Source organism: Odocoileus virginianus, chromosome 26, assembly GCF_023699985.2.
Source record: "Odocoileus virginianus isolate 20LAN1187 ecotype Illinois chromosome 26, Ovbor_1.2, whole genome shotgun sequence".
In the NCBI taxonomy this organism is placed as follows: Eukaryota; Metazoa; Chordata; class Mammalia; order Artiodactyla; family Cervidae; genus Odocoileus; species Odocoileus virginianus.
Window position 1 is genome coordinate 6,021,366 of NC_069699.1, and position 24,519 is coordinate 6,045,884.

At 35.4% G+C, this 24,519-nt stretch overlaps 1 protein-coding gene across 40 annotated transcripts in view; it reads right to left on the reverse strand.

Moving 5' to 3' along the window:
* Positions 1–24,519, reverse strand: part of CLASP2 (cytoplasmic linker associated protein 2) — a 172,103-nt gene that overhangs the window by 17,135 nt on the left and 130,449 nt on the right. For 23 of the 40 annotated variants that reach the window (XM_070455349.1, XM_070455364.1, XM_070455348.1 and 20 more), the window contains 7 exons: positions 23,729–23,792; positions 13,351–13,514; positions 12,463–12,541; positions 8,294–8,437; positions 5,110–5,253; positions 3,374–3,480; positions 1,464–1,617 (listed from right to left, as the gene is read on the reverse strand). In XM_070455349.1, coding sequence (XP_070311450.1) covers positions 1,464–1,617; positions 3,374–3,480; positions 5,110–5,253; positions 8,294–8,437; positions 12,463–12,541; positions 13,351–13,514; positions 23,729–23,792 — 856 coding nt within the window. Of the gene's footprint in view, positions 1–1,463; positions 1,618–3,373; positions 3,481–5,109; positions 5,254–8,293; positions 8,438–12,293; positions 12,345–12,462; positions 12,542–13,350; positions 13,515–23,728; positions 23,793–24,519 lie in introns of all 40 variants that reach the window. The other 17 variants (XM_070455346.1, XM_070455328.1, XM_070455326.1 and 14 more) reach the window with 1 other exon arrangement.

Consider the following 24,519-nt stretch of genomic DNA (forward strand, 5'->3'; position numbering starts at 1 on the left):
GGCAAAAAGCATGCTCTGTACGTTCAAGGAACAGCAAGGAGGCATGTGGCCAGAGCAGAAGAGAGCAGTAGGGGATGAGGCTGGAGAGGTAACAGGGGAAAAAATTCTACTGTGTAGACTGCGGCTTGTATTTGAAGAGAGACTAAACAGATCTCCTGATGGACTGAGTAGGGATGATGAGAAACGGAGACAAGATGAGGACAACTGGTCTGTCCAAGGTTTTTGGCTAAGCAACTAGCACTGTATCAACTGAGAGAGAAAAGAACAGTTTGGGGGAAAGATCTGGAGTTCAAACAGGAAGCTAGATGTATGAAATCTGGAACTCAGAAGAGAGGTCTGGGTTGGATGGAATCACATGATTTATTATATGCACAATAATTTTTAAGGTATGCAGTAACATCCCTATTTTCCTTAGGCAGACATGAGGTTTACAAATGATAATCTGACTACTGAGTACATGGCACACTTACTCAGTCCTGCCAAAATCTACTACTTGACACTGCCCCTGCTACTCTAGGAGGGAAGTCTCAATCATGCAGTGATGCTTCCTAACCTCTTAATGCTACCACACTCAACTTGTGAGGCAGGGAACCTCAAATACCAGCAGTAAGCAGGGGTTTGGCATTCCGTTTACTAGGCCCATCTGCTATGTAGGCACGGGGAGAAAAACAATAGCAGGAAAGACGTCAGGAGGCAGAGGAGGGAGCCCTTTAGAGATCTGCTAAAGTACTGCAGTGTTCTACAATTGTGCAAACACTGAGAAACCACAGATTCCACAGGAAACGGTGGGATAGCTTGTTCTTAGAAAAGTCTAAGATGCCAGAGAAAAGTCAAAGAAAAAGTAGAGTAAAAAAATCAACAGCTCTTTATATAGTGGCAGAGATAACAAACTGAACGATAATATTCACAAATGTTAGAAAGATGGGTCATAACATTCTTAACTGGAACCACATAAACTGAAGAAAATATCACCATGCTGAACAGGAATTTTAAAGAGCCTGAACACTTTATTTTGTCCTACAAGAGCCATGGGATCTGGCCCATGTTCTAGGTCTCCGCTCTTTCATAACACACATGCTTTCATAACTACACTGACTTTCGTTCTGGTTCTCAGTGGGACAAAGCCTGCTCCCATCTAAATGTCTCTGTGCCTGCTATTTCCTTAATGGAATTCTCCTCTCCTAGACCTTGTATGGCTCGATTAGGGTCTCAATGCAAATGTCATCTTTCCTATAGCATTAATCTCTATCCAAAACTCCACAAGGAACTTGAAGGCAGCATCTGTGCCTTGTAAATCTAAGACTCTGTTAGAACAGAGCCTGGAGTATGGTAGGTACTCAGTAAATACTGAGTAATTGACTCCTGGAAGTTTATATCTGAAAGTGACAGAAAGCAAAGTTTAAAAACAAAATTAAAAACTCTTAATGAAAACATGTGCAATGTAAGAATATTCAAATACTCACTGAATCGCCATCATCTTTTTTAGAATCTCTTTTCAATGGTTCATTCATATCTTCTTGACTACGGAAGCTGAAATTCTGAATTGCTTCAGTGACACCTCTAAGAGAGCTATAAATATCTTCAGAGTTCATATTTTCCGTGTCATAATCAAAAGCACTATGAAAAAGACAACAATTAATTTTTGTTTATGTGTAGTTTTAAAATACAAATACATCTGAGGAAATGGCACAGGATATTTTTAAAGACAGAGTTAGAGAATGTTTATGTTCTAAAGCACAATTAGCAAAACAAAACCTGACAGCTACAAATGGCTAAAGAGCATGTTCCCCCGTTTGCTCATCAAGGGCAGTTTATAGTGACTCTAGAAGGCACAGCCCTTGACAACTGGTTTTTCTTTTCACCTTAAGAACTTTTTTTACATTTTTAAATAGCTGAGAAAAAAATCAAAACACATCTCACGACACAGGAAAATTATATGAAACTCAAATTGTGTGTGTGTGTGCATGCTCAGTTGTGCCCAACTCTTTGCAATCTCATGGACTGTAGCTCACCAGACTCCTCTGTCCATGGAATTTTCCAGGCAAGAATACTGGAGTGGATTGCCATTTCCTCCTCCAGGGGATCTTCCCGAAATTGTTTCGGAACATAGCAAGGCTGATTTATTTAGCTATTGTCTTTGGTTATTTCACACTACAGCAGAGCTGAATAGACCTGACAATGACCACCCTGCCTGTAAAGCCTAAAGTATTTACCACACGACTCTTTACAGAGTTTGCTGACCCCTGTGGGTTAAGTCACAATAACGGTAATGCTGGAAGAGGAGATAAATACATTTTACACAAATATGTAAGACGACTGAGAATTTTTAACATAGAATATAAGTTTTACTGATATGAATTCTTTTTTTTTTGCCACATCATGAGGCATGCAGGATCTTACTTCCCTGACCCCAGGGATAGAACCAGTGCCCCTTGCAGTGGAAGCACAGAGGCCCAAGTACTTGACTGCCAAGGAAGTCCCACTGAAATATGAATTCTATAATCAGATTCTAAAATTCAACTCAGTCTGGAATTTAGCCATCATAATTATCACATATGCATAGGCATGGAAAAAATATGATGGTAAGTTTAAAATATGTTTTGCAATATAATAAAACATCTTATGTAATTGTAATGAATATGATGAAGAATATGCTATTTGGCTAATAACAAAAATCAAGCTGATAAGGACAATAATGGCTACTAAGCCATTTTTTTAAAGACCAGAAGAAGGGAAAAAAATGTTAATTCATTAATGAGTTAACTTATAACTTCTCTGAAGTATAGCTCATGTAGGGATTGATCAAGTGTGTGAAAATTTCACACATTTCATGAAGGATCAATCTCAAGATCACATTTTTTTCCTAAGAAGTATACACATTGCCAATTTTATATTTAACCCTTCCCTATTTGTTTTTATTTTTACATTTTTTTGTCTATAAACTTAATTTTGTTTTCTATTTTTAAGAGGTGGTTGGCCCATATTAGATCTAAATTTTCATTATAACTTGATCTCATCATTTATATCAACCATTATAACTAAAAGACACAACTGGAAATTAATGGATATACACAGCTTATCTGAGAAACAGTAACTACGTTATTTAATGTTTAATTACTGCTTGCTTTTTTCCAAAAGCTGTGTCCAAAGTTTTCCTGTCACTTACAAGAAAAAGAATTCCATATCCTATATATTATGATCATCTAAAGGGCTCATTGTGGAATAAACCTAACATTGTTTTAATTTGCTATGTTCCTATGTGTCCAAAACATTTTAGTTAAGTAGTAATCAACTGGATTTATATTAATGTCAGCTTTTCTAAGAATGGGAATCTGCAAATACAAACCATGATGGAAAACAATCCTTTTATTACCTTGGAGACAAAGTATTCTGTGATGTATTGGTAGGAGAAGTAAGAGGACTGGACCAGTTGGCTGGTGACCGTGGTGCTGGTCTTGTCAAAGGACTTCCCATGGAACCCTGATGGACAAGAGTCAAATAAACATTAACATATGACAGGCTCTTAGGGAAGCCATTCAGTCAAGATGCTGAACACATGAAACAGCCAGATTTATACTAATAGGTCATTATTTTGTGTATTTTAAAAAATACTTTGTCTATGTAGTGAGACATGTGGGATCTTAATTCCCCAACCAGGATCAAACCCACGCCTCTGCACTGGAAGCACAGAATCTTAACCAATGGACCACCAGGGAAGTTCCCAGGTCATTATTTTACTTTTATCTTTCTTTTTTAAAATTTATTATTAAAATTTATTTAGCTGCAGTGGGCCTTAATTGTGGCATGCAGACTCAGTTCCTCCACGGCATGTGGGATCCCAGGTTCCCTGACCAGGGACTGAACCCATGTCCCCTGCACTGCAAGGCGGATTATTATCCACTGGACCACCAAGGAAGTCCCCACTAGGTTGTTATTTTAAAATATTGATGTACTTATCTCTAGTTTCTGTGGGGAAAAACTTTCTTTCTATTCAGCAATCTAGCTCTTTAAGTTTTGTTGTTGTTGTTGTTCTCCTCACCTACTTCTTTCTCCTAAATATTACCACAACCATCTTTTTTCCTCAATAATTAAAGAAGATTCCAAATTAACAATCTTAAATTAGCTTCCTGCCCTAAGCCAATTCCTTCCTCCAATCATTACAATCACTTAAATTTTGTTCCTCCTTCAGTCTGATTTACAAATGATTTTTACAAAGACATCAAAGAAGTAAAATCTGATCATATTAGCAATTTGCCTATCTCTTAAGATAATAACAAAACAATATCTTCTCCTTTTTTTAATTTTTAGTTGTTATCCCACATAGCTTGTGGGATCTTAGTTTCCTGACCAGAGAGTCAACCCACGACCCTGGCAGTGGAAGTGCAGAATCCTAACCACTGCACCACCAGGGAATTCCCCCTTTCCATTTAAAAAAATAATTGACTTTGGTCCCAAGAAATGGTTCTCACATTGTTTTATGCTTACATTTTATCTTACTCCTGCCATAAGTGCATCTGCTTTCTCCCTTATGCATTATCAAAGGTATTGCCCTCTTTGTCTTTTTAAAACCCAAGTTCAGTTCTTTGGCATATTACGCAAATAGTTCAATACCATTTAGATATAACACTAACGCTTCATTTACTCAGATCTTACTTCTCCAAAACAAACTCTTGTATTATTCAAGTACCTATAGACTAACAAGCCTGCACTACCCTCCTTGGGCCTGTCATTCCTGGAATAAGTCATCCTTTCTGGTCCTCCAATAAGGACTGGTTCATCTAAAGAGCATGTTCTAATTCTCATAGCTTGCGAGGGTGATGCCCTCATCTAAGTTCTGCTGTATTTCACTTTCCTTGTTCATACCATGGTTACCATTCACCACCACACTAAGGCACACCAAATAATAACAGAAAAATTATAGGCCTAAGGACTATTTTTTCCAAGACAATATTTAATTCTGCTCAGGAAATGCCGCCTAATGCAGATGCAAAAATTATATACTAGGATCAAAGTTTACTTCATGCAAAAAAGAAAGCAATTACTGTTGTTAACCATCCATCACATTAAACAATGGCCTAAAAAAAAAAAAAAAAACAAGTGAAAAAAGACCTGGGTTCCATTGCCAGTGTTTCGAAGGTGATTATGAAGAAGTTTGGTAGCACCATCCTGAAAAGTTTTTGGTAAAGCTCCTAATAACATTGTAAACTCTGGGGTATTGAGTTCAAATAAGGAAATCAGGACTGACTGTGCTGCCTAGAAAACAAAGACATACAAGAAGCAGATGAATATATTTTGGTTACTCAAAGGAGACCATTTTCTTCATTCAACATTTCTGTTCAATAGTGCCAGACCAGCTTTCCTAGGGAAAAAGATGTTCCTATACGCTTTCAAATTTCTTTGCTGAAACAATAAAAAATTTTTTTGACTTACCTTTTTTGAAAGTAAGAAGGGATTATGAAAAGTATAACAAATATGCCTACCAAGGGCAATGGTCTTGGCACCCTTATTGAAAATCAATTGGCCATAGACACAGGTTTCCTCTGGACTCTCAATTCTATTCCATTGAACTTTACGTCCATCCTTAAGCCAGTACCACACTGCCTTGATTACCACTACTTTGTATGGTCTGGGTTTGTAAGATAAAACTGCCCTCATAGAATGAGTTGGAAAGTGTTGCTACTTCTTATGGTTTTTATTTTATTTTTTTCCTCTTATGGTTTTTAAAGAAGAGTTTGAGAAGAATTGATATTAATGTTTGGTAGAACTCACCAGTTAAACCATCTGAGCTTGGCTTTTCTTTGTGGGTGGTTTTTTGATTACTAAATTAATCTCTTAACTTGTTCTATTGAATTTTCCAGTTAGTTTCATTAGTTTGTGTCTATCTAGGGATTTGCCCATTTCATCTAAGTTTACTACTTCCTGGCATACAATATTGAAGCATTTCTTTATAATCATCTTTATTTCTGTAAGGTCAGTAATAAACTTCTCTCTTTCATTTCTAATTCTAGTAATTTCAGCCTTCTCTTCTTTTTTCTATCAATCAAACTACAAGTTTGTCAATTTTGTTGATCTTTCCAAAAAACACAACTTTTGGTTTCACTAATTTTCTCTATCACTTTTCTACTCTCTATTTTATTAATTTATGCTTAATTTTTTTTGTTTGGTCTGATTTTTAAAATTGAAGTACAGTTGCTATACAATGTAAGTTTACAGGTGTACACGATAGTGACTCATACATTATAACTCATTTATACTTAATATTTCCCTTGTACAAGATATCATTGTGACTGATTTTATACTTAAATGCTTGTACCTCATCATTCTCCACTCCCATATTAGTCCTCTCCTGCTGGTAACCACTAGATTGTTCTCTATATCTGTGAATAGGGTTCTTTCTTACTATATTCACTAGTTTGTTAAACTTTTTAGATTCCACACATAAGTGATATCATACAGTATTTGTCATTGTCTGACTTATTTCACTGAGCATAAAGGTCAACCATGTTGCTGCAAATGGAGAAACTGCTCATTTTTACAGTTTAGTAGTATTCCATGGTGTGGGTGTATACTTATCACCTCCTCTTTGTCCATTTGTCTGCTGATGGACACATGTTGCTACCATCCATATCTTGGCAACTGTAAACAATGGTGCTATGAACATCACTGGAGCATGTGCATCTTTTCGAATTAATGTTCTTGCTTTTTTGTTTTTTGTTTTTTTAAAGATATATACCCAGGAATGGAATTGCTGGGTCATATGGTAGTTCTATTTTTAGTTCTTTGAAACTAAGGACCTGTTTTCACAGTGACTGCACCAATTTACATTTCCAACACCAGTGTATGAGGGTTCCCTTTTCTCCACATCCTTGCTAATACTTGTTATCTGTGTTCTTTTTGATGATAGCCATTCTGACCAGTGTGAGGTAATATTTCTTTGTGGTTTTGATTTGTATTCCCTTGATGATTAGTGATTTTCAGCATCTTTTCATGTGCCTGTTGGCCATCTGCATTTTCTCTTTGAAAAATAGTCTATTCAGTTTTTCTGTTTTTCAATTACGCTGTTTTTGGGTTTTTTTTTTTAATGCTGAGTTGTACAAGTTGTTTATATATGCTGGATACTTATCCCTTATCAGTCATTTGCAAATATCTTCTCAAATTAAATAGGCTATCTTTCTGTTTTGTTTATGGTTTTCTTTGCTCTGCAAAAGATTTTAATTAGGTCCCATTTGTTTATTTTTGCTTTTATTTCCTTTGCTTTGGGAGATGGAACCAAAAAACACTACTGCGATTTATGTCAGAGAGTGTTCTGCCTATGTTTTCCTCTCGGATACTAACAGTATTTGGTCTTACATGTAAGTCTTTAATCCATTTTGAGTTTATTTTTGTATACAGTGTTAGAGGATACTCTAATTTCATTCTTTTACATGTAGCTGTCCAGTTTTCCCAGCACCAGTTATTGAAGAGATTATTTTTTCCTCACTGTATATCCCTGGTTACTTTATCATAGGTTAATTGACCATTTGTGCATGGGCTTACTTCTGGGCTCTCAGAATTCTGTTCCATTGATCTGTGTGTCTATTTTTGTGTCCATACCGTATTGTTTTCATTACTTTGGTTTTGTCAGTACAGCCAGATACAGGATGCAAGAAATGAGTGATTAGGGTTTAAGAGGAACCTCAGGAGGATGGTGATAAGAACAGAGGGTCTAGAAAGGGACACTCCAGAAAAGAAAGAATCAGTGTTTTTGAGCATATGGAAAATCTCAGCCATAAGCATGTGGCAGAGATGTTGAACCTATTAACACTTAAAAAATATGTTGGGGGGAGAAACAGGACAATGAAAAACAAGGCAAATTATTAACACTAGGACAAATAAAGTTTCCATAAGGAGGGAGGCAGTAATTAACCACTTGGTGAAGGAATTAATACTTTCACAGTCAAAATTAAATCTTTTCTATTGATTACCAACAACTGATTCATAAGTATTTTGAAGGTTGTGGGGAAAGACATAGGATAGGATACTGGAAACTGAAATCTTCATTTACAAAGGCAGACAGACAGATACACAATGACTGAATCTATCAACAGGTCAGTAAATAATGCCTAAAACGAATACATCAAGAAACAGTATAAACTCTTATTATTATTTTTTTTTTTAAAGATCTTTACATCACCAGGTAAATAACCCTATGCTAATTGGTAACATCCTGAAAACATTAGCTTGGTTAACTGGCAATCTAAAATGACTGATTTGTTTTTCTAATTTATCTTCTGAATCTTAAATTAAAACATACCTTCCGAACATCAGAACTTTTGGGTTCTGTTGTCCAAGTGATGACTCGAGACACTGCCAGGCGAGTTTCACTGGAATTTACAAAATCTCCTGGATCCATCTGTTTGGCCAGAGTTTCTATGTATTTGAGGATAGCAACCTTCACCTACACGGGGATGCACAAAGAGAGAGGACAATCAGCTGGGCATCGTCAGGCAATAAGAACATTTCAGAAACAGTTAGGTAATAGTTGGTTTTTTTTTTTATAGATACAAAATGAAAAAGCATCAACAGCAAAAGAAAAGTTATACATACAACCACCTACCTATCAGAGGTACAAGTATATGATAATGCGGCTTTTTTCCCACACACAGCAGACTTTATAAATTTCATTACCCGTCTTTGAAGAATTGCTGACACTCTCTTGATAAGATTAGACACTTCTCCTTTAGTCTGCCTTCAGAGCTTATAGCTGACTCTTGTCTAGATCTCCCCAGGAACCAGTCTTTATACATCAAAGGATAACTTGCCTCTTGGGGAAATGAACCAAAGAGTTTTGGAAATAAGGTATTACACATCCAGTGGGTAATCAAGTGAATAATCAAAGTGGGCAATACAGATAAATATACATTAAGGCTCCAATGAGACCAGGTTCCTTAATAGGTCCATCAACTGCTAGAACCACCTCTCAAAATAAATGTGACAAAAAAGCTTTACAGAAGGACAACTGGGGAAGAGACAATAGTTATTTGCATAAAAGAAGTATAATATATGAGTTTTAAAAGTCTTACTATTCTCCTAGAAATTCCTGATATGTGGGTGGCATGGTAGGTAGGAGTGTGGTAGGATGCAGGCTTCAAAATCAGCAAGAGGTGGGGCAAAGCATACATGCTTCTCTCTTAGATGTAGCCTTCTCTTCCTTAGAGTAAGCCATTATTAAATAATCTCTCCTTTCTTGGTATGGCAGGGTAGAAAAAGTTAGAGAACCACTGTTTTTAAAGTCACGTCTAACATTCTAGATTTCTAAATAATGATTGTCTAAGACTTTATCAGTGTACTTTAGAAATGCCAGCTGGCAGAGTGCACAGTCCTTGGATACAGCAGACTCTAAACACATACTAAATGCTGATTTGCAGACTTAGAAAAAGGAAGGTTTAAATGTATGATTAAAATAGCAACTTTGAAAAAATACTGTCAAAGATTAAGGTAATCAGGTATTCTGTACTCCTTCATCCCCAATTATTGATCTTATTATTGATCATTTCTCTCACTCAGTCCAAATAAGGTCTCTGGGAAGTACTATGTCAAGTTAATATATAGAAGTAATAAGTTAAACTTCTTTTTTTTTTTCCCACAGCACTAAGTTAAACTTCTGACTCTTGAATATCTTCCCCTCTCTGCTTCCAGTTTAAAGAAGACAGAAGGCATCAACTTATTGTCTTCGTTTCATAATAAATGATTTTAAGAAGTAACTATAACTTTAAGAAATTTTTTTTTTTTTTAAAGAGTTAACCCATAACCATCCTGAGTAAATCATATAGTGAAGAGGGAAAGAGATGTATAGCTAATTTTGAGTAGCAGGCCCAACTAAATTATGGCAGCACATAACATTCTGGATTTTTAAGCCACATCGTCTTCTATTGGTGAGACCAGCTAAAAGAAAGCTAAAGTAAATCAAAGAATAAACAATGCATTTTGTTTTTTGAATATATTTATTTGTACTATGTGAGATTTAATTAGTACCATGTCCCGGCAATTTATAGAGGCATGTAAAGTTTCTAAAGAGTTTCATAGAATAGGTGTGTTTACTATACAAATAAGCAAAACAACCATAATACATATATAATCATTTGAGAATTTATATTTTGGTAGTATATTTCAAAAGGTTATAATACATAGTTTGTATTTTTAATAACATAAACATGCATTCTTCTTCAGAGAGGAAAAACAATATAGTTTCTAATGTGTGTATAATTCTAAACATATTTCTGAAACTCAGGGAAAAAAAAGTCAAAAAGTTCCACTTATTTAAAAAATATTACTCAAATAAAATCATCCTGTATGTCATCTTTTGTCTATTTTAATGCTTCCTTTTTGACATCTGGCGACATGACAGTCTGTGGGAAATATAAAATATTATCTGAAAGATCCAGGACTTTTTAAATAAAGAATTTTGATAACTCTCATACTCATTTGTGTTTTTCTATAATCTGTTAAGTTTTTAATTCTTAATCCTGTCAACCATCTGAAAGCTACTTTTATTTTCAGCATAAGGTACAGCTCCAATAGAATTCCTTTTTGCTATCCTAAGACATCAATTTGTGGGTTGAAGAGTGATTTTCCCCTACAGCTTTATGTGTATGTGTGTGTATAATATATAAAAGCCACACATATGTCCGTATTATAGATTATGATATATACATATATATAATACATTTACATAGATTATTTCTCTAAAAGTCATATACACATACACATACATATTCTCTCATAAATATGAGGTAATATGAGGTAAATATTCTTTACCTCAGTCGGTAAAGAATCTGCCTGCAATGCAGGAGACTGAGGTTTGATCACTGGATTGGAAAAATCCCCTGGAGAAGGAAATGGCAACCCACTCCAGTATTCTTGTCTGGGAAACCCCATGGACAGAAGAGCCTGGTGGGCTATAGTTCATGGGGTCGCAGAGTTGGACGTGACTTAGCGACTAAACCATCACCACGTACCTATGTGTGTGTGTATGGATGTATGTATGACTTTCAGAGAAACAGTCTGTGATTCCAGTCTTCAGTATGATATTTCCTAACAGGGAAACTAATTTTATACTTCCCGTTGTCTTTCTCTTCAGGTCTTTAGCAACTCTTATTTTGAAAACTAGTGATTCAGACCTCCATTTCTACTGGCCCATGTAACAACTCTATATATGTTTTCAATAGCATTTGAATACCTACCACCAATACCTAAATCATAATTCTTTCCACAGTTTACAGTTCATCATGTATTATAAATATTAATGACAGAAAATTATAAGGAATACATAGCACAATGGCTTGGACAAATAACAAGTTTAAATAATATCTATCAACAATATCAAGTAAATTATTCTCCTTCTGCAGGTCACTTTTAAAAATCAAAACAGATGGAACCTCTTTCACAAAGCAGCTCTGAGAAAATAACATATGTTGAGTACATGTTAACTCTGGTAAGAAATATAATTGTGACTTTAAGGCAAAATCATATTCAGAAACTTAAAAGGAAAATCAGTCCAAGGCAATAATGCTTATAGAAACATTTCGTGCAGAACAGAGCAGAAAATACAAGGTTTGTAAATGTACATATGCTTGTTATTTCCCTGATATTAATCTCATTTAAGAAAACTTAATAAAACCATTTTTAGTAAAGAATTCAGGGGTGCAAATTATATTTTCTTCTATGCTAAATAATTATTTTTAACAAAAAATTGGTATCTACCTAATTTCCACATGAATTATTAGAAAACGTGTGCTAATAAAGTTGAGAAAGCTAATCCCAAATCTAAAGCTTATGCACACATCAGAAATAGCACATTGTAAGAAGAAAAAAAAAAGCTCCTGTTTCAATTAAGAAGAACTGGAGAACAGCTCTGAGATTAAACTTAAAACACTTTGTTAATTGAAACACACAGGCAAAACGGATATTCTGCCCAGAATACCTGTTCAAACCCTAAACTTTGAAGAAAAAAAAAGGACTGGGAAATCACAAACATAAACTGAGAAAAGACTTTATAGAGAGAGTTTGCACAACAGCTTAGGGTTAGACGGCCATACTTGTGTTGCTTTCTAACTATGAGTCCCCAGTAAGCTTCTCCGGAAGATAATCTGGCACCGAATAACACTTGAAATCAAATCCGTGCATGCTTTAGAGGCTTATAATGGTTAGTAATTGAATATATAGATGCATACAAACATTATCAGAAACACTGCAGAGTTTGTAAAGAGAGTTAAGAAAAGAAATAATGCAGATTAAAACAAAACCAATAAAACCTTGGAGCTCCAAAAAGAGTGAAGCTGGTCCCGAAGTGCTGGCTTGACTGTCTGAAAGTTTATAAAAACAGAATCCACTGATTCTCATGTGACAGAAATACAAACATTAACTTTATGAATAAAATACTTGAATTCCTTACAATGTCTTCAAAAGACCTCAAATTTTTACCTTCAAGCTTGGTGTTTGGGTCTGATCAACTGTAAATCTCATTAGAATATTGAACTGAAGATCATTTGGAAAAGATTCTCTGAAATAAGGAAAGAACAAAGCAAAAAATTAAAAATTAAGTCACCAAGTAAGCTTTTAGCAAACTTAACAGATTATGTTTGATACCAAAACATAATGTCATTTAGAAAGCATGCATGAAGCAGTATCTATATGTGGGATAGTCTATGTGGTAAAGAATATAATAAAAGCTATTCCTAGAAGAACCAGAACGTTTGAATTTATACCCTGCAAGTATAAATTTAACCCCCTGTAGGGGGTTAAAAAGCAACACTAGAGCAAATAATGACCTCTTGCCTCAGTTACAGATTTAATTAGAAAATGTATACAGGGGAAAGTTCAACAGTATCAGAGATGTTTCCATACCTAATATCTGAATTCTAGACTCACCTCAACTTAGTAAATGGATATTTGAAATAAGTCACTTCAACAATCTACACAAGAAAGTAGAAATGTACCATTGATTCAAAATCTTCTGAAAAAAGAATGCATAATAAAACATTCTTTTTAAATTTAGCAAATATTTTTATCTTTATATCAGATTGAATAAAATCCTTAACTTTGCAGTTACATCTTAATTACAATAAATTATTACCTTGAATTACTCAACTGTTGTTAATGAAATTTTTTATAGATTAAATGCAATGTTTGAACTAAGAACCTATGTTGTATCAAATTATACCATGTAAATGACATCAATAACAATTTTCAAATGGAGCTCATGCAGTCTTTTTGGTTTGAAAGGACTCAGAAATCTGAACTTTCAATACAAAAACTAAGTATTCTTAATTACTACTGGGTAAACTTGAAATATATGAAGAAAAATCTTACCTTGTAACATCGAGGGCTTTCTGAACTTTTGCTTGAACAGACCCAAGCAAATCAGCACCCATTTTTTTAAGTAGTTGCGTTAGCAGTACAAACAACCAATCCTGAAGATCGTCTTTGTGGACTTGTATGAAATCCACTAGAGTCTCCAAAAACATGCTGAATACCTACAGTGGGTAAATGGGGGAAGGAGAAGAAAAAGGAGGAAATATTGACCTCTATGATCAATTCAAAACTGAAATAGAAAGGAATACAGGAATCAGAGGCACAGCGATTGGCAGCCAAGCGGAAAAACAATCTCTCGCTTTTCATTGGACTCTGTGATACAAGAGTACATTTGAACTGTTATCCAACTTCTGCTGAAGTTCGACAATTAGCTATTCCATGCAGCATCACTTGGTAAAGAAACTTTGGCCATAATGGCTGGCACACCTAAGGTTGTCAATGATGCCATAGCTTAAATTGAAATTCGTTTTATCTGAATTTAGGCCAAGAAACTACCTATAGTCTCACCAGCCCCCAGCTCTCTGAAGTATCAGTGAGTTAATCAGAGGAAGACTATGCTGACAGCTACCTTAATATATAAGATGATTTTTAACATAATGGGCTAATTGGAGACTTCTTAGTTCTCACAATGTTAGTGGCCACAAAATTCTTTGGTATAAGATGTCTTATTCATTAAAACTGCCCCAAAAGTAATTTTAAATGACCTGTGTGCTCAGTTGCTCAGTCGTGTCTGACTCTGCGACCCTGTGGACCGTAGCCCTCCAGGCTCCTCTGTCCATGGGATTCTCTAGGCAAGGATACTGGAGTGCGTTGCCATTTTCTCCTCCAGGGGATCGTCCCAACTCAGGGACAGAACCCACATCTCTTACGTCTCCTGCATCAGGCAGGTGGGTTCTTTACCACTAGTGCCACCTGGGAAGGCTTAAATGACCTGGATACCTGCGCCTAAAATAAATAAAATCAGGACACAAATCTACATCTACATTTTAGTGATTTCTACAAAGAACCAGATGGCATGCTATTAGTCTCCATTTCTCCATTTTATACTTGTTTCCAATATTAATCTACTAGTTTTAAACTCCTTATAAGATTCAAGAAAAATTAAAAGGGAGGGAAGCTAAAATTTGTAAGTGATTTATCTCATTAAAAATACAACAAGTGACAAACAGTAAGGTTATATCTCTTCAATAAATTCAATATCATACTGGACAATTTATTTCAACATAAGGAGGGAAGAGTTCTTAAGACAATGTCAGTCATGTTGTGTTAGGAGACAATTTATAATCCCAATGGATTATAAAATCTATGGCTTAAAAAAGTTAAGTCCAATGTAACTATGCTAATTTAAAATTAAGAGTTTTGCTCTCAATATATATTTTACTTCTTCTACTTCCTTTATGTAGTTATACACAAATTCCTGTTTTTTCGCTGTTAGGAATGAAGGACTTTTTATCTATCAGAATGATAACTAAGCTTTTTAACATCTGAATTTGAGTTAGAAAAAGATGTGCTTGTGTGTATGTGCTCAGTCGTGTCTGATTCTTTGCAACCTCATGGGATGAATATAGCCCAGCCAGGCCTGTATGTCTATGGAATTTTCCAGGTAAGAATACTGGAGCGGGTTGCCGTTTCCTACTCAAGTGGATCTTCCTGACCCAGGGATCAAACCTGCATCTCTGGGATCTGCTGCACTGGCAGGCAGATTCTTTACCACTGTGCCACCTGGGAAGCCCTAAAAAAATACACTTTGCTCAAGATGCTATTTGTAAAAGCAGAAAGTATGACTACTTAAAATTTCTGTTACTTCTGATCTCAAGGCAATAAGTACATGTGCCTCAACACTGTTCTTAATCACAATGCAGACTCATTAACTCCAGTCCTACCCTACCAGAACCACTTGGACCACGGCTTTACTGAACTGTCTCTGGCTCCCTCTTCAGGGCCTGAGGAACTTCAATAGACCTACTCAGTGACAAATACATGTATCTAACCTAGTGCTCACTCTGACTAGCAAATCTGTCCAGTGACATCCTGGAGTTAGCCAGTATCTGCCTAGAAAGTCAAACGTTAAATATTCAGGAATTTTGTGAGATGGTTGGTGGCTTGAAATCAGCCATTTGGGACTATTTACACCTCAGGAATTGTAACAAACATGACAAATCAGGGCTTCCTGCTACTCCCTTAAACCTGGTGTACCAGCACAACACTCTCTAATTCTCTGGTTCACTTTCACTCTTACTGTTTCAACTACAGCCTATTTTCCTTAAGATTCCAACTTTAAGCTTTCACTATACCAAAATCCATTTTGAAAATCAAAGGCATTAGAATGCCTAAGTCAACTCTCACATTTTATCTGATTCTCAGAAAATTGAAAACTAGAAAATTAAGGGACTTACTTGCTCAAGGTTTCCACAGCTCATCAATGGCTAAGTCACTTGGCTTTTAATTGTGTTCAATGCACTCAATTACTGGACAACTTCCTCATCTACTCGACTGCCATTCATGATAAAATTCTCCACTGACTTTCCCCTCATTTTGATTTCTTCTATAGCTATCCTTATAATAACTCTTTCTCGAAGGAAGAGCCAATTTTATTTCTAAGACTAGTCTTTCTATCTGTATCCATGCTCTCTAAAGTATGGTCTCCTCTATCTTTACTCTTCTATTCGCAACCTGAATTATTTGTTTACCAATGCAGAAGACACTGTCTCAAGAATTTCGCCTTCAATTTCCAGTCTATTGTGCCCATCCAATCGAGAAATGTCACAGCTTTCTCATGAGCTTAGTACACCTGGCCATTCCATAGTCTGACACTGTTTTTCCTCTTCTTATCTCCCTTTTTTCATTGTTACCAGGCGTTTTCCTTTTGTATCCTGAATGTGGGGAGATTTCTTAGATCTTCATCCTGATTCTCTTTTCATTGAAATTATGACTTCCTTGACAGAGCCTCTCTGATCTAGCCTTCTAGGCCCCACAATAACCTCTATAATAGCTCTCACTGTTGGCCTTACTCAAATCTGTCGATCACAAAATCACTGTAGGCACCAGGCCTTCCTGACCTCAAGTCTGGATTTCTCTAACAGGGCAGAAAGCAGATATTCTAGGCTTTGCAGGCCATGTGATGTGGGTCGCACTCTTCAACTCTGTCATCATAGCATAGCCACAGACACTATGCAGACAAGTGAACACAGTTTGTCTCAATAAAACTTTATTTACAAAACAGCAGACCAACTCAGACTTCTTTCTGTCAGACGGTGACATCACTCTTTTGACAGAAACAAGATTCTTTAATGTCCCTTCACTGTCTATAGAATAATGTCTCAAATGCTTAGACGAGGCTCTAACTCTTCAGACTGATGTTGGACTATTTGGCAACATAAAGTCTTCCTCCCTAAACACATATCACGCACACTCCTGATTTCCTACCACACTCTCTAATCCCTCTGTTTACACAAAGTACATGACTCCTGACAAAGCTTACCACTCAAGTCCCAGCCAAAGAGCTTCTTGGATATCTTTAGATAATAGCCACTGTCCATCCCTGTTTAAAACTGGTACTTGGGCTACCTTTACGGTGCTCTTTAACTTTTTCTGTATTTATGTTATCTTCCTATCTGGAATATATAGCATTTGAGAACAACAGCTCTATTTCAGTCTTATGTCACTAGTTAGAACCAAATCTAAAGTTATAAGAGTTTGAGGGTGCAATTAAAAAGTTGTCTGATGAAACTGTAGGAAAAGTTCTCTTAAAAGTAAGAATTTTCTTTTAGTTGAGTAAAATTTACCATGGTAACCAACCCCTTTTCTCAATGCAAGGGAAGATATGGATGACCTTCCTTTCACTACAGCCAAGGTTTTCTTCACTATAAACTTTCTGACATCTCCCACTTCTCTGGACTCAGGGTAGTCATTTGTAGGAGGCCCTTTCTTCTCATCCTGATATAATCCAAAGTTTATGTGCCTGTCAAGATCTGAACTGCTATTTTCTTCAGGAAGATGTGTCTGAGTCTCCTAAGTAGAAATTTCTTTTGATGAGATTAAATGTGAGTATAGCTAAATAAAACTGTAAATGTGTACTTATAGTACTTTACATATAGAATTATACTATTATTTTTCAAAATGCTTATATTCTATCAACAGTACTTCCTAAATGATACACATATGCATATATATACACATACATATATATATATATATCTCCATCCAAAATATACATTGGAAGTTCACATAAAATTTCATGTGACTGCTGTATTATAAAGAGTTCACTGTCAGACAGATGTTGCTATTCTCCAATTTCCTTATCTGATTAAAGGAGAAAGAGAAAAGTGGATATGCTAATAAAACATTGGGCTAAAAATCTGATTTCAGAAGAGAAAGCTGAGATCAATGCTCCTTAAACTGCTCTGTTTCCTTTTATAGGATACCATTAACAGAATAGTAGAAAGTACATATAAGGAGGTTAGAACTCAATTTAAAAAATTGATTGTGAAACTTGGGAATTATTTTTTTTTTAATAATTCAATGAAATCAACCTTCAACAGACTCAATGTATGATCCTATATATTTTACAACTCTAGTTCACTGGGAAAAGCACTGCAATATTCGTGTTATTACAATTGAGGCAGCCTTTTCTTCATCTTGCTATATCAGGCACGTCAGCTGCTCAGCTGTGTCCACTCTTTGTGACCCAGTGGACTGTAGCCCTCGGGGCTCCCTTGTCCATGGGATTCTCCAGGCAAGAATACTGAAGTGGGCTGCCATTCCCTTCTCCAGGAGATCTTACCAACACAGGAATCAAATCTGAGTCTCCTGCGTTGCAGGCAGATTCTTTACCACTGAGCCCCAGGGAAGCCCCCGTATCTTAGGTGTGCCAGTCATCAAATATAGAACAGAAGAACATAATCAAATTAGATTAATTAGTAGATTAAAAAGCACATCTCCAAACAGAATGACAGTTTGCGTAACTGCAAATAGCATTTCGTGGATTGCAAAGGTTCCAACACTGCATGAACTCTTTGGGAGAGAAAATAGAGAAAAAGGGTTAATTTCACAGTCATGCAGTAAAGTTAGGTTTCCAACAAATATTGAACCAACTTACTCTCTATTGAGAGTTCCAACACAGGGGACAGCATGCAAAAGGAAAAAAAGAAAAAAAAGAAAAACACACAAATTAGTCGCCATCAATGCCAAGTTCCTGTATGGAAGAAAAACACTTAGAAAATAAAAATGACAAATGTTTTCCAAAGTTTTATGATAAACTCAAAATAGCTTTTAACACAAGAGTTAAATGAATGGTATGGAAGAAGAGTATGTGGTTTTCCTGTATTTCTCTCTCACTTTCTTGCCAAGAAAAGTTACAAACAAAAAAAAGAAAAACTCCCTTCTTTTCAGACCCTACTATCCTTGACGTTCAACTTCTGGAAAGAATCTAAAACTAACAGACACCTGCCAACATTTCTGAACAGTACCAACATTTGCTTCCAAAGCATGGTATCTAAGAATTTTTCGTTTATTTTTTCCCCCTCTTGAGAAGCAATGTATTCACAAGTTAAATTATTTCTGTGAAGGACTGGAGCAATTACTATTGTATGCAGGTTAAAAATACTACAACTTTTAGTTTTCCCCAGGTAAGATGCCTGTTTGGTCTCTTGATTCTAAGACCTGTAGGCAGGTAAGACTACACAGACCATAATATGTCAAATCAAAGCATGTTCTTCAGTAAAGGTGGCGCTCCTCAAGTACTTCCTTCTGAGTTGACTGTCAGAATCACAGGGGATAAGCTTTCTGACACATCTTACATTTGGAGGAAAAAGTGTGTCTAGAGCAATCAAAATAAAAATCTGCCCTGAATTCCTTAATTTTTCAAACTTACGTGTTTTTAAAAAAGCGTATGTAGTGCTTATTGTGTTCTAAGGACTTTACATACATTAACTCATTTAATCATCACTGCAATCTTATTAACTCTGTTTTACAGACTAAGCAATGCACACACTGCTAAAAAGTGATGGAGGTAGGATTTGAACCAAAGCAATCTAGCTCCACTACTCATATTTGTCATCACTGTGTTATACTGTCTCTCTCAGGAAAATATTAAGAGGCTTTAAACTACACATTTGCAGCTTTATAATCTAAATTACTGTCATACAGACACCATGACTGAATCAGCAGTATATGAAAATTTAAAAAGTTTATCAAGTTATGGACATCAAGTAATTTCAGCTTGTACACTGTAAATGTCAACCACATTACTCATGTCACAGAAAAAAATCCAGCATCTACTTCAACTGTACTCAAAAAGAGCTCTTTTCCAGCCCTTCCTTCCTGGAATGTCTTTACTGTATAGTGGAGCTCACCTGGTATTTCAGCTGGACTCAGATACTTACTAACACAAGAAAGAGAAACATTCTAGGGGTTGGAGGTGATCCTCGATGAAAGGAGATGGGGCTGCTGCTCACACCCTGGTTCTCTAAGTCTCCTATTTCTGCTGGGGACAGCAGGTGGTCTACTGCTACTTTTCAGATGCTATTAAAATAGACTGAAATGTCGAATTCAACTTAAAAGGACACAGGAAAGTCCACTCAATCAATCTCATGATAGGAAGTGTCTCCGAAACCCTATGGCCCATTCTGGGGCAAGGCTTCAGATGGTTTCTGCCCTGTGAGCTCTCAGGATGGCTGAGGTTACAGAGAAGTGATTCTAATTCAGAGTGGAGAGCATATTTGAGGAAAGAAAGAGAAGTGACTTTGATGATCTGTTTCGAGGCTATGAGGAAAAGTGCAGGGCACATTTGGGGAAATGAACATGGTTTTCAGGTTGGACGGAGAGTGAAAAGGGAATAACAAGCAAAAATGACAGGCTTTGTTTGAATATTTTCTTGCGGGTAATGAGTAGTCACTGAAGAGTTTTAAGTCAGGAGAGATTTACCTTTCAGAAAAATTATTCAAGAGAATTTAGGGATAGGAGGTGGGGAGGAGGTACAGCAGGCAAAAGACAATTGTGCCAGGAATGAGTAGTGAGAATGGAAATATTTAGAAGGTTGAATCAATTAGGACTGAGTAAAATGATGCCCAGTGAGGGGATGGTGGCTTCATCTAATGAGATAACGTGACACAAGAGAAAAAGTAGTTTTAAGGTTTAAGATGAGCCAAAGGCATGTAAGTGAAGGAAAAAATATGGGCTGGAAGTACCATTTGAGAGTCATCAGGATAAAGTGGGTGACAAGCTTCAAATAAGGTACAGAGTGAAAAAGGAGGGCCCAGGGCAATGCTCTAAGATACAGCAACACTAGTAAAACAGAGACAGGTGTCTGAAAAGAGAGGTTGTCTGTTGCGAGGAAGACTGGATTAGACACAACAGAAAACAACCCTTCTCCTCCTCTTCCACACCACATTCCTTAGACTGTCAGAAAAGATAAACTGAATACACTTAAAACAAGGCTGAAAAATAAAAAGGGATGTCAAAAAGCAAGTTGAAATTTATGAAAAATTCCTGGAAGACCAAGCCGATGAGGGTATATTAGCAAAAAAATAGAGTACAAGTTTATGTGGCTGCTAACAGCTTCAAGGTAAGACCTCCTGCCATTTCCACAGGAGAAAAGGTAGAAAGAATGGGCTTATGTGAAATTAATTTTGCTGGTTTGGAGGCAGGAAATGGAGTTTCTGTTGGATGGCTTCAATTTTCTTGGTAAGCCAAGAGGCCAGGACAAATGCTCAGGATAGGAGATGGGTGGAGAGGGGAACAGGGCTGGAGTTAAATTTAAGGAGAGACTATTTGACACAGTCTCTCTGGCTGACAGAAGAGAAAAGCAAGAGGTACAGGAAAGGCAGGACTGAGCTTTTAGAGCAAAATCACAGATCAGAAATGGACAGCATATATATGGAATAAAGATTGATTTAACCCACCAGGGACCGGTACACTGTTTCCCCTCAACAGTCTTGACCTTCAACCAGTGGCATGACTATGAGCAGAGGTTCTTGAACATGCTTTTATTTTAGTGTCAATGTGTCAATCATTAAAGTTGATTGTATACAACAGGGGTTGGGAAACTATAATCTGCAAGCTAAGAATGGGTTTTACATTTTAAAATAGCTTTTTAATTTTTTAATCAAAAGAAAAGGCTATTTAGTGACACAAGATAATTTTATCCAATTAATATTTCAATGTCATAAGTAAAGTTTTATGGACACCTAGCCATGGTCACTTGTTTAGGTACTGTCGATAGATGCCTTTGTGCTGTAACGGCAGAGCTGTAACAGAGATCATTATGGCCCACAAAGCTGAAAATATATACTGTCTGGCCCTTTATAGGGAGGGGGAAAGAAAAAAACCAACTCTTGATAGACAGCAGTCGGGAAACTAAAACTAAAATTTTACTTGGAAGGAAAAGAAAGCATCAAGAACAGCTACTTGATTCAAATGACTGGACTATTAGTATTTTATAAAATTAAAAAGGAGGGATATCTACTACTTGAACAATATAAAGATATGCAAAAACCCTGATATTTTTAAATCCCCACTATATGGTGATATAACCAGTTTATTCTTAATTAATTACATTATTGGCAGTCTCTGATGGACAATCACCAAATAAAAGCTGAGCAAAACGAGTTAACAAAAATCTTCCCTTTATATATCTGTATTCAGTGAAATAAAAAAAAAAAAAGCCAGATGGATCAATAAGAATTGTATGCTGTCATAAAACTCCACAGGAAAAAAAAACAAAAAGTCTCCTTCCTGACACCTCTAGGGAAGATCGTGGCCGGTTCTCCATATTTACTAAGGGAGGCCAAACATCTGTGTTTTCACCAACATCAAACTCGGCTTTTCTATTTGATCTTCAAGAGACTTTAATTTTAAAATTTACTTCATTTAAAAAATTTTTTCTTCAAGAGACTTTTTTAAAAAAGTCTCTTTATTACTGTTAAATCCTAGGATCCAACTAAACTGCATTCTGTCCTAACAAAAAATAAAAAAACTATGACTTCAAGAAATAATAACGGCCTCACTCTCATACCTTCCAGTACAGATGAATTATACTACTTACTGAAGATGTTTTAAAACTCTATTTTTAAAGGTTGTATAGATTATTAACAAAATATTATTTAATAAAACAAGTCCACCCAGATCCTGTCTTGTTCTTTGACTCATACTGCTAACAAAAAAAATGTCAACAGTTAATTTGTTTAGGATTTATAGAAACTCTTCCATTATAATAATTCCTACAGTAATTAGTGGTAGTAATATAAGTATAAAATGGTATAGTTATCTACATGTTCAGTTTGAAAATGATATAAACTTAGTGTGCTTTTTGTCTTTAATGGGATCTTGCATTTTTGGATAAAATAAATATACCTTCAGATAAAAGGATAATCTTTGGAAGCTATTGCTTTAAAGTTAAGACAGTTTATTTTCCTTAGCCAGATTTTAGTTTATGAAAAGAGTGGGATTTTAGTATCTTTAAGTAGTGTAACAAGTAATGAAAATACTGAAAACAGAAAAAAATGAGGAGAAAGAAAATGTGCAACAATAAAGTGAAGACAATAAAAAAAAATGAAGCAAAATTCATTAATATTTTTCTTATGATTTCCCTTCCACATCTCCCTCTCACTTAGGTAAGAAATTCTCATGTAGACACCTGGTGTCCTAAAGGAAGATACTGAATAAAATTTCACCACTGTCAAACACACTGCTGAAAATAGAACAAATGAGTACATTTTACAACAAAACTTTACATTTTAAAGCAAAAATTCCACAGTACACATGCACCCTATACATAAGTACTTACATAAGATTTTAATCAGCATTAAAATCTGAACAAAGTTCTAAAGGTTTTTATGAACTCTTTCAACATATGAAATGTTTCTCTTTTATTACTCACAAACTATAGGTCAAACCGTATTTTGTGCTTTTTGTGTTTTTTTTTTTTTTTTTGCTTTTTGTGTTTTAATGGCAGTTTTTGTCTACAAAATTGCTCTTTTAAGAATATATGTTAAAAGAGAAGAAAACAATAAAAAGTTAGAAACTTTTTCCAACTTATCCCAATTATTTCTTTTACAAATAGTAAAATGTTTTTAGTAATACAAATACTCACCCTGACTAATTGTAGAAGAGTTGTGCATGTGACTATATATTCTTCAGTTTATAGCCTTAGATAATCTCTCTCTCTTTTGGAGAAGCTTAAATAGTTATCAGAGAGCAACTTCTAAATTATGTAAGATATCAAATACTCAATTTCAATTATGTTGAAAAGATCATTGCCACTTTAGGGCAATAAATAAATAAAAATGGCTTATAGTTTTTTGTTATTATTTACTTCTTTTTTGGGGCAATATAATAATGACACCTTACAGGAGTAATCTTAAATACTAAAACATACCTTGCCATGAGGATCAGCAAACATTCTTGTGAAAATTTCACATAATCTTTTCAGTTCAACTCGACTGTCAAAATAATAAAGTGGCTAATTAATACAATGCTGTAGAAAGAAGTCATTTAAGTGACTTACATATATATTTGAGCTTCTTCTTTTTTTTTAAGCCAAAAAAAAAAAAATCAGCTCTCAAAATTGAGAAATTTGTAGGATTTACTAGTCAGGGCTAAATTATACAATTTATCAAATGCAACAATAATTCTGTAGTAACACACACAATATTTTAAAGGTTGAAAGTTACATGAAAAATTTGTGGTCTATATAATTTATGTATAACCTTCATTGTTGTAAATTTAGGGGGAAATGCATCATACAGTTATGATTTTTTTTCACCAGTGAAACAATAAAGTTGCTATTAACAACAACAAAAAAAGGTTATATGAAAAGAAATACAATTGTACTTTATTAATGTAGCACAGCAGAGTAAACTATACAGATGATGTTCTCAACACATGAATCTTATCCTTTTAAATGCTTTTCTGTTTTCCTAAATTTTGCCACCTGAGGGCTAAAATCTTTCTAAACTACGACTACTTCCTTGCCATTTAAAATGATACACTGAACCTAACACTAATCTAATCTTGGTGGGGTTGGAAACAACATTATGATGATTTATTGTAGTGATTCATGAACTGTAATATGTAATATTCATGAACTGTAATAATATGTAATATGAAATTAAAATATATTAGGAAGTACATAGATAAACACTTATTGTAAATTATATAGTTCTAACA